This window comes from Dermochelys coriacea, chromosome 6, assembly GCF_009764565.3.
Source record: "Dermochelys coriacea isolate rDerCor1 chromosome 6, rDerCor1.pri.v4, whole genome shotgun sequence".
Lineage (NCBI taxonomy): Eukaryota > Metazoa > Chordata > Testudines > Dermochelyidae > Dermochelys > Dermochelys coriacea.
This window is the reverse complement of record NC_050073.1, coordinates 74,151,578-74,163,699: the sequence shown is the minus strand read 5'-3', so window position 1 is coordinate 74,163,699 and position 12,122 is coordinate 74,151,578. Positions and strand designations below refer to the sequence as shown.

The following is a 12,122-nucleotide window of genomic DNA, read 5'->3' as shown; positions in this document are numbered from 1 at the left end:
GTAGTACAATTTATCCACTCAGACTGGGGAAAATCATGTATCTGGTAATAAAAAAAAAAGTCACTTTGTAATTCAATTTTCCTTATAATGACTACCTCTCAGACATACATTACCCAGAGCCATCAAAGCATAAATCCAGTTTATTAAGTTATAACTCACCATTTAAAAATCCCCCAAACTCCTGTGCAACTAATATGAACACAAGCCTCTTTATAGTTTAAGAGACCCAGGCAGTTTGAACATTAGACACACATTACTACAAGGGACTATTACAGGGAGCTATCCTGCAGTCTTTCCTGATGAGAGCAGTCCCACTGTACTCACTAAGAATTACTGAAGTGTGTAAAAGGAGCAGGATTAAGATTTACAAAGGTTTACATGTACTGTAGAAGGAAACTAAGGCAATTGAGCATTAGAACAGAAGTCCCAGTCTGAGATTTGAAGTCTCATTAACTTCTGTGGGTTTTGGATTAAGCCCAGATCCACAAAGGTACTTAATTGCCTAGACTCCAGATTTAGATGCACAAGTCCAAGTTTTTGGCTTCACTGTGCCACAAAACTCCCACCCATCTGCTGCCTAAACCTTTAGGTGCCTAAACTCAGTCAATACCTAGGTCTCCACTGTGCAGGGACCTATCTAGTAGGCATGTTCAGAGGCCACTTACCAGATCTAGTCCCATTCAAGATCTAGCTGGAAGAGGAGCTGTTGCCAGTGGTGCCCATTTTATAATTTTTAGTCCAGTGATTAGAGCACTTACTTGGGATGTGGGAGACCTGGGTTCGATTCGCCCCTCTGTGTGAGGGAGAGAGAGGATTTGAACAAGGGTTTCTTACCCCTTAGGAGCATGATCTAACCATTGAGCTATGGGATATTCTGATACAGGGCTCCCTCAATCTCTCCCATTGAAGCTGTTTCTGTCAAGGATAAACAGTCATTGAAGCCAGGAGACAGGACTGTGGGTCTCCAAACTTCCTGCTGGGTGCCCTAACCACCAAACTACAGCATCATTCTGTCTCTTTGGTCTATTATTTATCTACAGTAATGTTTTTGGTGCTATTCCACAGACAAGCCAAAATCCATTTAATTGAAATTACACACTTTTATCTGTATTATTTTCAAAATATTTTTCCTTCTTCCCTCTATTTGTACTAAATTAGGTCTTTTTCCTTATATGAAGTGTGTTTGTCTCAAAGCTGAACATGTAGTTTGCTAGGTTTCCCTGGGGAAATCTCAACATTAGAGACCCATTGTTTGATTGTTTTCCTGTTTATAATTTCCTTTGGTTTAGCTATTTAAAAAAGAATTGCTTTATGCTAGCAGCTTATTACTATTAGACATGAGTCCCCTTTCATGAAACAAAAGGACAATGGTTATGCTTCTAAAGATATTTCAAAGACTGGTGTCTTGAATTTGCCATGAAGCATTATGCAAAACGACTATGCATACTAATGAATAATATGAAGTGTAATTTAAGCATGTTTAAAATAGCAAAAATTGCTCTGTGCTTCCCTAGGGCAACCTTGCTCCTCCTCCTGGTTTTCATGGCAGTATGAAGCCCTCAGAATCTATCATCCTAGAGGTTGCCTGCTGGCTGCTACTCCAGAAAACTCCTTGAGATGGGGTTTCATGTTTCTCCTCGGGACAGCCAGTAATTCACATCAGTTGTGCACTTTCCACAGGTTTGTGGTAGGATAACATCACCAGTAGAAACAAAAGTTAAACTAAATCTTTAGAAAGCCTGGAATTCCGAATGAAGGTTACATTTAAACACTTCTAGGACACCAGAATGAATGGAAATGCAGAGTTAACATGCCTTAACATAAATCTGCACTCCGAAGGCTATCTTTGCAAGGAAAAGACCTAGAGACATAGGGAAAAATCCTGGCCCTATCTGAATGTTGCCATTGACTTCAGCCAGTTTTTCACACTCTTAGATTTTTCCAGTTCAGTTTTAGGAGCCTGATCCTCCACTTCACTCCACTGCATAATTCCTCTGAAAGTTAATGGAATTAAAGGAGGGGAAAATCAGTCCCTCAGTCTTCACCACTAACTTGGGGCTGAATAAAATTCCCACTAAATCAAGGGAAAAGACCCCTTTTAAAAAGTTCCCTAGAGCCCTAACAATTATTGCATGATTCTAAAAATAACCACTTTCCTAATGTGCCTTTCCTGATCTCAAAATTGGGCTTGTGCATTAAGTCCCTCGAAGATCTTTCAAATCTCTATTGAAATTTCTAGGAAAAGCTACTTTTGAGATAAGGCATTAAAAAAAAAAAAGCATTCACTTTTTATAACATGAGTAAACACCCATTTTCTGAACCCCACTCCCATCTATCAAAACCAGCTCATTCGGATCACCTCAAATTTGGGCAAAGAATTGCCCAGTGACTACAGATCATGTATGCAGAATTTGAAAAGGAAAGGACTCTTGAAAAATTTAACTGTGTCTGGGCAATAATCAATTATAAAATACACTTACAGTAAGTGTATTTTACCTTTATTTGGGGGAGAAGACTGTCTCTCCATAATATTTATACACGCAGATGTACAGGGAAAATAAAGTATCTGATAGATAATAAAGTACTGGTATACCAATATTTCTATAGTAGTTATTAAAATGCTCTTGTGTATATTCCATTAGAGTGATTAGGTCTGTACAAAGAGATTAAGAAGTTACCATGGTTGTATTCCCCAGACTAGCCATCAAGTTTGATCCAATTAATAGCAGTGCTCTCTACTTTAACCTTGTTTCAGGTCATTAATCTGACTCTCAAAACTTTTTAAAACATGAAAAGTCTGGTTCTTTTTAAATATATATTGAAAAGTTTATTTTTTTTTGTAAAGCAGAAAAAATGGTTTCAAAAACAAACCTAACATGTTTTTTGTTCTAACATGCAGCAATGTGTTAGTTACTATGACATCTAATCTTTTACCTTCTGCATATCAAATTTCACACAGTTGGTCTTCACACCTCTATAGTCTTCAAATGAAGTGCACAATAAAAGTACTACATAAATAAAAAGATTTGTTACAGGTATTTCAAAAGAGCCTACAGCACACCTCCAAAACACTTTTTACGGTATTCTGCCTCTCAATATGAAACAATCTGAAATCATGTTGGGGGAGGGACAGGAGATGAGGGGGAAAAAGTCGAAAAGTATAACCAATAGCAAAGTATGAGATCATACCAGCAAGACCATTTTTCTATTTTTACTCTCTCATATGGAGGAGACGATCTCCAGATAGGAAATCCTCACTTCATTTATACCAAATATTATATAGCTTATACCATTGTAAGACTTAGGTTAGTCACTTTAAAGACTGCAAATATAAGTCAAAAAGAGTTCATTTAAATAAATCTGGATCTACTTAAACAATGAAAAGAATCTCACCAATTTTCTGTTAGTTGGAAACTTTAGGGTTCAAGCATTGAGAAGTTACACAACAAAGAAACTTTAGCAGGCAGCTTTTCTTTCTGAGGCGAAAAAAAAAACAAAAAACCCTAACTTCATTCTTATCTGCAAGTTCCCAGAGTCTCTTTCCCCAGCATGTCCATAACTATTTTTGCTCACCCATTCTTTCAGCGTAAGGGGGAAAGTAGGCAGACACCAACACTTACCAGAAAATTCATACTGTAACTACAGCCTTTACTAATACACAAATGGATTTACTTGATAGGAGCTAGTTGTCATTTACAGTCCCGTTATTTCACATTATAAAGGAATATAACTGACAAACAGTCTTGCAAGGAAGTCATCATCTTATCCCATCCAAAGGAATATTTCTTTAACTTGTGCAGTGTGCACTACCAGGAAACAAGCAGGCCATGACTCAAAATTTTGGCCTTGCAAAGGAACCAAGGACAAGGTGGCTGAGTGGAAAGGGGACACATTAATGACATCATTACATGAAAGAAAGAAAAAAAAACCACACAACCCACCAACAACCTGGGGCTTAATTAAGAGTCTCATCCACTTGTGTTGCAGAACACCACACGAATATTGTGCGGACTGACCCAAAAAGCTAGAAGAAGCAGGGAACAAGACTGGAAGAGTCAAATGAGGTTAAGAGGACTGTATTGACTCAGGAACACTATTATTTTAATGTGCATATGTTCAATACCTAATTCTTACATAGCACTCTTCATCCATAGCTCTTAAAGCCGGTAAGTATTATCTCTATTAATCTCGTGTTCCTGTTGCGGAAGTTATTTTTCCCTCTGGGCTTTGTCCTCCAATTCTTCCTTTTCCAACTCCTTTCTTTTTCTCTTGTATTACCTGGTCTGCAGAACAAACAAGAGCATAAGAAAAATAGTATTGACCACGCACATTATGCGTCTTATGCTTTCAACATACATGGAGACAAAGTGAAGTAGGTCAACGACAGTCTTTTTACATTTGCTATTTGGTAGGTGCAGTCAGAAAGCATATTGCCATGAATTAACTCTTCTGGATGGGGAAGAGGCACAACTTTTAAACATGTGATTTATATTGCATTACAGATTGCTGAAATATTTTTATGCAATAACTACATGAATTCACAATTTAAAAAAAACAGTGCTGGAAGTTTTCAAACATCAACCCTTATTAATCACAAAATATATAAGTAGACAGCCTGAAAACAATACATTAACCTTTCCTCAGGTCATCTCTTTAACATAAGTAGTCACATTCCATAAATCAGTCAATCTAATGTAAGCCTGTTCATAATTATGTAATCCAGAAGTTTTAGACTTTAAAAACAATCCACTTTTGTTGAACACAAAATACCTTCTAGTGATTGTTATCCCACTCAGTGGAACTCTGGCAGCCATTTTATCTTTAGGATTTCTTTTTAAAGTGAGTAAGGTGATGCCTTTTCAAATGTGGGGCCTGTCTGAAAGTTTACCACAACTGAACATTCAAATGGCTTCTGTCCAGCATGCATTAAATAGTGCCTTTCAAGTTTGGAAGGCGATTTAAAAGTTTTAAAGCAGACACTGCACTGATAAAACTTTTTAATAGCTTCAGTTTTTTCCATATCTCCAGAAAAATCATACCAGTGACTGTAATGGCTTTGCTCCATTTCCAACGATTTACTACACAAATACGGCTCTGTGTTTCTACTGTTGGTGCCAAGAACAAAGTCCCCAGACTCTAGCTCAACTTTGATTTCAGCTGCTTGGTTTGATTGAATCAGTTCAAATTCTGGAAAGCCAGATGCCTGTGAAGGTCTTTTGGAATAACCCACAGGCTGAGGAGACTTAAATTCAATGTGATCTCCCTGATGACTAAAAAGTTTGTTCAGATTTTCAAATTCCACCTGGCAAACAGGGCTTTTATATGGTCTTTTTTCAGTATGGGTGAGCTGATGTCTTTTTAAGTGAGCTGACTGTCTAAATGTCTTCCCACAAACATTACAGCCAAAGGGCTTCTGTCCCGTGTGAATAAGATAATGTCTTTGAAGTTTGGATGAAGAAGGAAAGATTTTTTCACATCTGTCACATTTACACACTTTGTGTCTATTATGTATATTTTTAGTAGGAGCTGAAAAAGCACAGTGAAGTGCTGCTTCTGGATTATCAAAGAAATCAGCATCCAATGAACCATAAAGAGAGTCATCTTTATTATGCACCAAATCATCCATGTTTAACATGTTTTCACCAGTAATTATACCATTTAAATTAATTTCTAATTTGTGCTTTTGTAGGTGCTCTTGCCAGGATAATGGCATGACAAATGTCCTTTTCTTTTTATTGCTAATTATTTTGTGCTTGACAAGCTTGCTATGATAATTCTTAAAAGTTTTAGGGGAAGCATTCCGATCAGAATGCTGCTCATTAGGTGCAAACAGATCATAACTTTTAAAGTGACTTGTTTTATTTTTTTTTCTGTCAGACAGAGACGAATCTGATGCCTTTTCTCCAGCATGTTTGAGCTTCATCAGGACTTTACTTTTAATGTTGGCTTTGTGGCTGTAGGCTGATTTGCCACTGTTTGAATTTTTGCCATCTCTCAAGTAAAAACATTTGTGCAAATTTAGAACCCGCTCTGTTTCAAAACACTGCTCGCACACTGGGCACTGAAAAGGTACAATATAAATAGAGTGAACATCAAGTGGATCATTCTCCAGGGACTCATAAGTATCAACATTCTCAAAATTATCCCTTTTTCCTTCCAGTGAGTTCTGAGGTCTAGGGTATTTAGAAGTCTTTGCTCTGTAAAGGACTCTGGGAAGAGACTTATTTCTGACATGGAGTTGCTTGTGCTTCAGGAGTTTGCTCTGCATCTTAAATCCCTTTTGACAAAAACAACACTGGAAAGGCCTCTCTTCCGTGTGTGTGAGCTGATGGATTTTCAAATGTGTTGACTGCCTGAAAGATTTACCACACAAGGAACATTTAAAAGGTTTCTGGCCAGTATGAATCAGCAAGTGTCTTTCCAGTTTAGATTGAGATGGAAACATCTTGTTACATGTTTCACACATATGAGTTTTCTTTCTCCTCCTGGCATTGTGTGGATGATCTGACTTTGTGCACTGATGCAGCATCCACCGCTCCTCTGTTGTAAAAGATTTCTGGCAAATAGAACAATGCAATATTCCATACAACAGCCTATCTTGCTTGGCATCCACTGATTTTTTAGCTTGCTTAATATCACTCTGGTAGTTTTCATTATGAAGCTGTTGATGCTTTAAGAAAGTAATTAAATTTTTGAAGTTCCTATGGCAAATGTTGCATTTAAAAGGAAGTTTATGGGTTAGCTGATGTCTCTCCAAATGGACTAGCTGTCTGAAAGTTTTATGACATACATAACATTCAAATGGCTTTTGACCAGTATGTATAAGATAATGCCTAGCTAATTTTGATGGCGTTTCAAATTGTTTGTAGCAGATGTCACAGCTATATGGCCTTTTCCTGGGTATCTTGTTAGCTGTTACGCATTGCTGAATTGTGAACATTTTGAAAAACAGTAAGAGTCCTATTCTGGTCAGTTTCTTCAGAAATGTACTTCAATTGAAACCATCACAACACTTAGAAGGAAGGCCAGAACAGCAGCCAAGTTATCTTAGAGAAGGATTCCTTAAATTCCACGGATCCCTAAAATAGTAAGAATGAGAAAAACAGGTATTTTAGGGACTAATTTTCTCTTGCCTTTCAGACAACTGCAGTTATTTTAACTAGTGTAAGCTACATTTAACTTGGTTTAAAATGCTTCCTACAGACTAGCCACAAATTATATGATGTGTTAAGAAAAAACTGGACTATTCTACAGAAGAGGAGAGTCAGTTAAAAGTCATCTGTAACCAAGATTCATTTTAATCCACCCTATTACCACTGAACGTTACTCCAAAGCCATATCAATTTCAGCTATGGTAAAAAATATATAAAAACACTATTCTCGTTAAAAAAAGTTGGTTTGGTTTTTTTGGGGGGAGGGGGGTTGCAATACATTTTCTATCACTATCATCACTGTAAATAAATACTACTTATTAGCAGCTTTGCTTATATACTTGATGTAACATTTGGGAGAATGAAGGAAGGGGAAAAATACCTAGGAGATTCTTGGATCTCAAAATAATAAATAATAAATAAATAAATAAATTGTAAAAAGTTAAATTGTGAGACGTGCCAAATTAACAGTCCTTTAAACTGAAGTCCAGAGAACAAGTACCATACAAGTTTCTGCACCTCACCAATGTACCCTCACTTCTAGGAAGGAAAGCATAACTCAAACTCCTAGCCCATTCAAGTTGATGACCTCTCTGCTAAAACTGCAAAAAGAGTGGTAACTAGCACTAACTGTTAGTAATTTGTGGGATGTGACCAGCTGTCCCTTTGAAACTAGACTCACATTATCAATTTATTTCATGGACCACCCAATAACCATCTAATGGCATAAAAACTTTTGTTCACTCTGAAATTGACCTACATTTGAACCAGTGCCTGAGGGGTGATGGATTCTGTAACCCATAAGCAATTCTCTGAGCAATACAATACCCCTTCTTAAATAATAATTATCGATAACATTTCATTGTACACACATTTGGATATTATTCACCGCAAGTTGGGTTAAAATGAATACACCAGTGAACACTAAGAGGTCCGACTTGTTTTAGAACACGCACACACAGATGCACACAAAAACTTCAGGAATCCAAATTTTCCAAAGATTAGAAGTGATGCCTACAATTAATGCCTTTAATATTAAACATTTAGAAAGAAATATCAAAAAAGATTAACAGCCCCCCAAAATTAAGTGGAGAGTAATAAACTGGGGCAGTCTGAGTTATACGGAGAGGAGCAGTACCCAGGTTTCCAGTTTTTCTCCTTCATACCAATTCTGGGTTTTATGTACAGGAAGTTCAAGTGAATTTATTAGCTACCAGTTTTTGAGAACCGGACATTCAACTATCACAGCTCTGCTTCCTTCTACTCTAGTTTATAGTATTTCAGAAATACTCTTCTGAACAGCTTGCAATTCTCACTCTGGATGGTTCTCCCCCCCCCCCCACTTGTTATATTGTCAGTAACAATCCTTGTCTTGCAAAGGTGCAGCAGAATTTATGGAGGTAAACAGCAACACTTCTTTGAAGTGGTAGATACAACATTCAGAACGATTAAGTTTTCCGTCTTTCAGAATTTCTCATGTCCCTCATCTCTCTCATAGACCCACATCCAGACGAAAAGAACTGGATGGGCCTCCCAGTACAGCCTGATAAAGCAAGTCCATGCAGTGACGAAAGTCAATTGTTTTGACAGTAACATACACCTTTCACATCTAGGGAATGAATGGGCTGCTTCTGCAAAATAAGGAGCAGCAGCCAAGCCTGGAATCATCATTTACGCTGCCTTGTCAAGCCTTGACAAATAGACGTACTCATTAATATCATCAGATCTATTTCTCCACATGACCAGGATATGGTCCTTGGATTGCAGTCCTAATAGATATTAAGCTAATACTACATTTCATCTTAGCCATAAGGGCATGGAATCAAGTAATATTATATTTACTGATTTTGAAGCCAAAAATATAATTCAAAGAAGGCCTTCACTTCCCCCAAGAGTTCTGCCCTGTTGTCACTAATCTATATTCAGACATACTTAACTCTCGACCCTAAAACAAAAAGAATTATCCGGATCCCAAGATTGAGTTTTGCTATGCACTCTAAATGTATCTTGTAAAATTGCCTACAGAACATGCAAGCACAAGCCTAGTTGCTTATTTTACAAGATACATATTACAAGATAGAGATAAGAATGTGAACATAATGTCCGACATACATAACCTGGCTTTCTTCACCAACTTTCCTTTAGGAAAAAAGTATAGCTCTCACTGATACAAGATACTGTTTACCAGATACACTGTAGCTACCCACAGTTGTTTGCAAATGGGCCAGAAGCAGAACAGTTTACATGACTAGGATAAACACTCTCCCTCTCGGCCTGATTTTCCCATAATTTTTTTGAAACATTTTATGAAGCAAAATAAAAGTGAAACAATGAGCATGAGACTGGTACCATGTTTGAAAGAAACTTAAATAAACTGACACCCCATGCCCACCTTTTACAGACCATCTCCATTTAAACACATTTTTCAACCTTTGGGATCAGATCTTACAAGTGAATTATTCCCTTCCTGCCCAAAATTTAGAGGATCACAATCTGGGATGCTAGTTCTTGGAGAGAAGTAAACCAAGGATTAAAAATAATGCCTCAGATAAATCAAAAAGAGTGGAAAAAACTACATAAAATACCATCTTTTTCACTGTGAAAAAGCAGCGACTTCCAGCAGCCACCCCGCAAAGCAGAGAGGGTAGAGAAACTCCCCACATTACAGGGGAAAGGAAAGGCCACGGCGGTGACACTTCTTACAAAGGGGGGGGAGGGGGGACAATCCCAGGTATAGTCAAGGCCAAATCCTGCTTCCACTTAAGTTCACCGCAAAATTCCCAGGAAGCGTCACTGGGGCCAGGACCGGAGCCCCCAGCGAGCAGACGGGCAGAGAGGAATCAGCAGCAAATCGACGCCTCAGCCCAGCTGGGGGGCTGCCGCCTGCCCCAGAGGCTGCTCCCGAGAACAGCTGCGCGGCCGCCGGCACTTCCCGCGCCGCCTCGGGAGGTGGAGCGCGGCGCTCCCGGGACCCGGCGGCGCCCCGGCTAGGCAAGGCGCGGGGGGGGCAACCTGAAAAGCGGCCGCTGCGCCCTCGCCTTCCTCGTCCCTCGCACGGTTTCTGCCGTGCAAACTCTTCCCCCCGGATGGCACCGAGTCTCCGGGACTCAGGGAAACCCAGGGCCGAGCTTTCAGTTCCCACCGTTCAATCCCACCCCGCCTCCTTCCCCGGGCCGCGGCGCTGGGCGGAGCGGCCCCAGCAGGCGCCCGGGAGGGCTGTGGCTGGCGCGCCGCCTGCTGCTGCGGGCTGCCGGGGGAGGGAAGGGGTGTCGTGTCTGTCTCGGCCCCTCACCGGCAACGCGCTGTATAAAAAACAGAGAGACGCAACCCCCCGCCCAGTGGGGAAATCACTGGGTAGGGACCGCTCGGTGGTGTCACCCACAGACAGCTGCCAAATCTTCCCCCCCCCCACCCCCCGGGAAGCCGATTCCCTCATCTTGCGCCAAAGTGAGTCCTTAGGCAAAGCTCTGGTGGGTGCGTAGTCTTGTCCTAGCCGGGCAGGGGAGGTTTTGACCCAGAGGGCGTTGAGGTTTTGTCCCAAAGGGTTATGTTTTCCAGGCAGTTTCCTGGCTCTCTGCTGATCATGGGTCGGGGAGGTCCGTCTCCCCGTGAAACATGTTAATATCGCACTCATCATCAAGCAGTCCAGGAGGAGAGGCTGCTTGGGGGACTGATGCCATTCCAAAAAGTCTGATCGTTCTAGGGGGATGTTTTGCAGGCAGATCACTGAGCGCACAAAAAAGGATCTGGGCAACATTGTAGACAGCTCACTGAAGAGCTCTGCTCAAGTGCAATCAAACAAATAAAGTCGTCGGGCACCTAAGGAATGAGATGGAGAGTAATATTGGAAATATTCCCATGCTGGTATATGTCAGTGGTAGATCATCACCTGGAATACTGCCTTCAGTTCTAGTCACCTCATTTCAACAAGGATATGGCAGTAACAAAGAGGAGTTCAGAGACAGGCGACAATAATGAAGCGCTGAAAAATGTCCATAGGAAGATAGATTGAAAAAACTGGGACTTTTCACTTAGAAAGGAAATGAAAAAGAGGGAACATGATACTATACAAAATGATGAATGATATAGAGAAAGTGGACCAGAACATTCTATTGACCTTCACAATACAGGAATATGGAGGCTGTCACATCACCAACCCAGTCTAGGATCACACTCATTATTGCCTCAGTTTCTACTCTTGGACTCCTCGATGACTCACAAAAGCTTTCACATGTCTAATAACACTGGGCCTTTTTAGGGTCTGGTTTATTAACATAAAGCTCAGAAGGAAAGACTCCATGTTGAGGCTTCTTCAGTCAACTTGTTTTCTAGACTTTCTGCTTGGTACTAGCTCTTTTCATTCCCCAGGCCCTGTCCCTGGGAACTAAGAAGATTCTTTGTATAGGCTTGTTCACACCACCTTCTTCTCCCTATTAAGGGATAAGCTCTTAGACTCTTCCCTTCTGGTTCTCCTCTCTTACCTCTCTTACCTATGCCCGAAGACCTGCTTTAGCATATGATCCACCTGTCGTGACATCATTAGTCATTCTTTCCACCTGGGGAAGTGAGTTAAGTATGTCACAAGTGCAGCTCAACCCTTCTCCCCTTAAAGGGGGAGACATGAAATGTGACAAATTAAAAGTGATAAAAGGAAATACTTTTTCACATAATGCATACTTGGCCTGTGAGACTCATTGTCACAATATATCACTGAGCAGGATTCAAAAAATAACTGCATGTTTATATAGATAATAAGAATATCCAAAGTTACAACAGAAAGGATTAAAAATAAAGACTTTTGGAAGGACTAGAAACCTTCATATTTCAGGGCATAAACCCACCTCAAACTAATGGGACTAGGAAGAAATTTTCTCTGTAGGCAGATTATTCCTTGACTATGATCTTGCAACTTCCTTTGAAGCAGCTGGTACTAGTCAGTGCTGGAGACAGGATACTGGTCTATATAAACCA

The 12,122-nt window shown here is 40.0% G+C and overlaps 2 protein-coding genes across 2 annotated transcripts in view; both read right to left on the bottom strand.

The window, feature by feature from the left end:
- AQR (aquarius intron-binding spliceosomal factor) overlaps positions 1-4,814 on the bottom strand; it is a 125,163-nt gene extending 120,349 nt beyond the window's left edge. The window contains exons 1-3 of the mRNA XM_043516838.1: positions 4,771-4,814; positions 4,279-4,283; positions 2,935-3,008 (exon numbers count right to left, since the gene is read on the bottom strand). Coding sequence (XP_043372773.1) covers positions 2,935-3,008; positions 4,279-4,283; positions 4,771-4,814 — 123 coding nt within the window. The remainder of the gene's footprint in view (positions 1-2,934; positions 3,009-4,278; positions 4,284-4,770) is intronic.
- On the bottom strand, positions 2,805-10,146 carry ZNF770 (zinc finger protein 770). The gene is given in 3 exon segments (XM_038407079.2): positions 2,805-4,885; positions 4,887-7,079; positions 9,544-10,146. Coding segments are annotated over 2 exon segments (2,118 nt in total). The 5' UTR covers positions 6,941-7,079; positions 9,544-10,146; the 3' UTR covers positions 2,805-4,821.
- Positions 10,147-12,122: the final 1,976 nt, after the last annotated feature.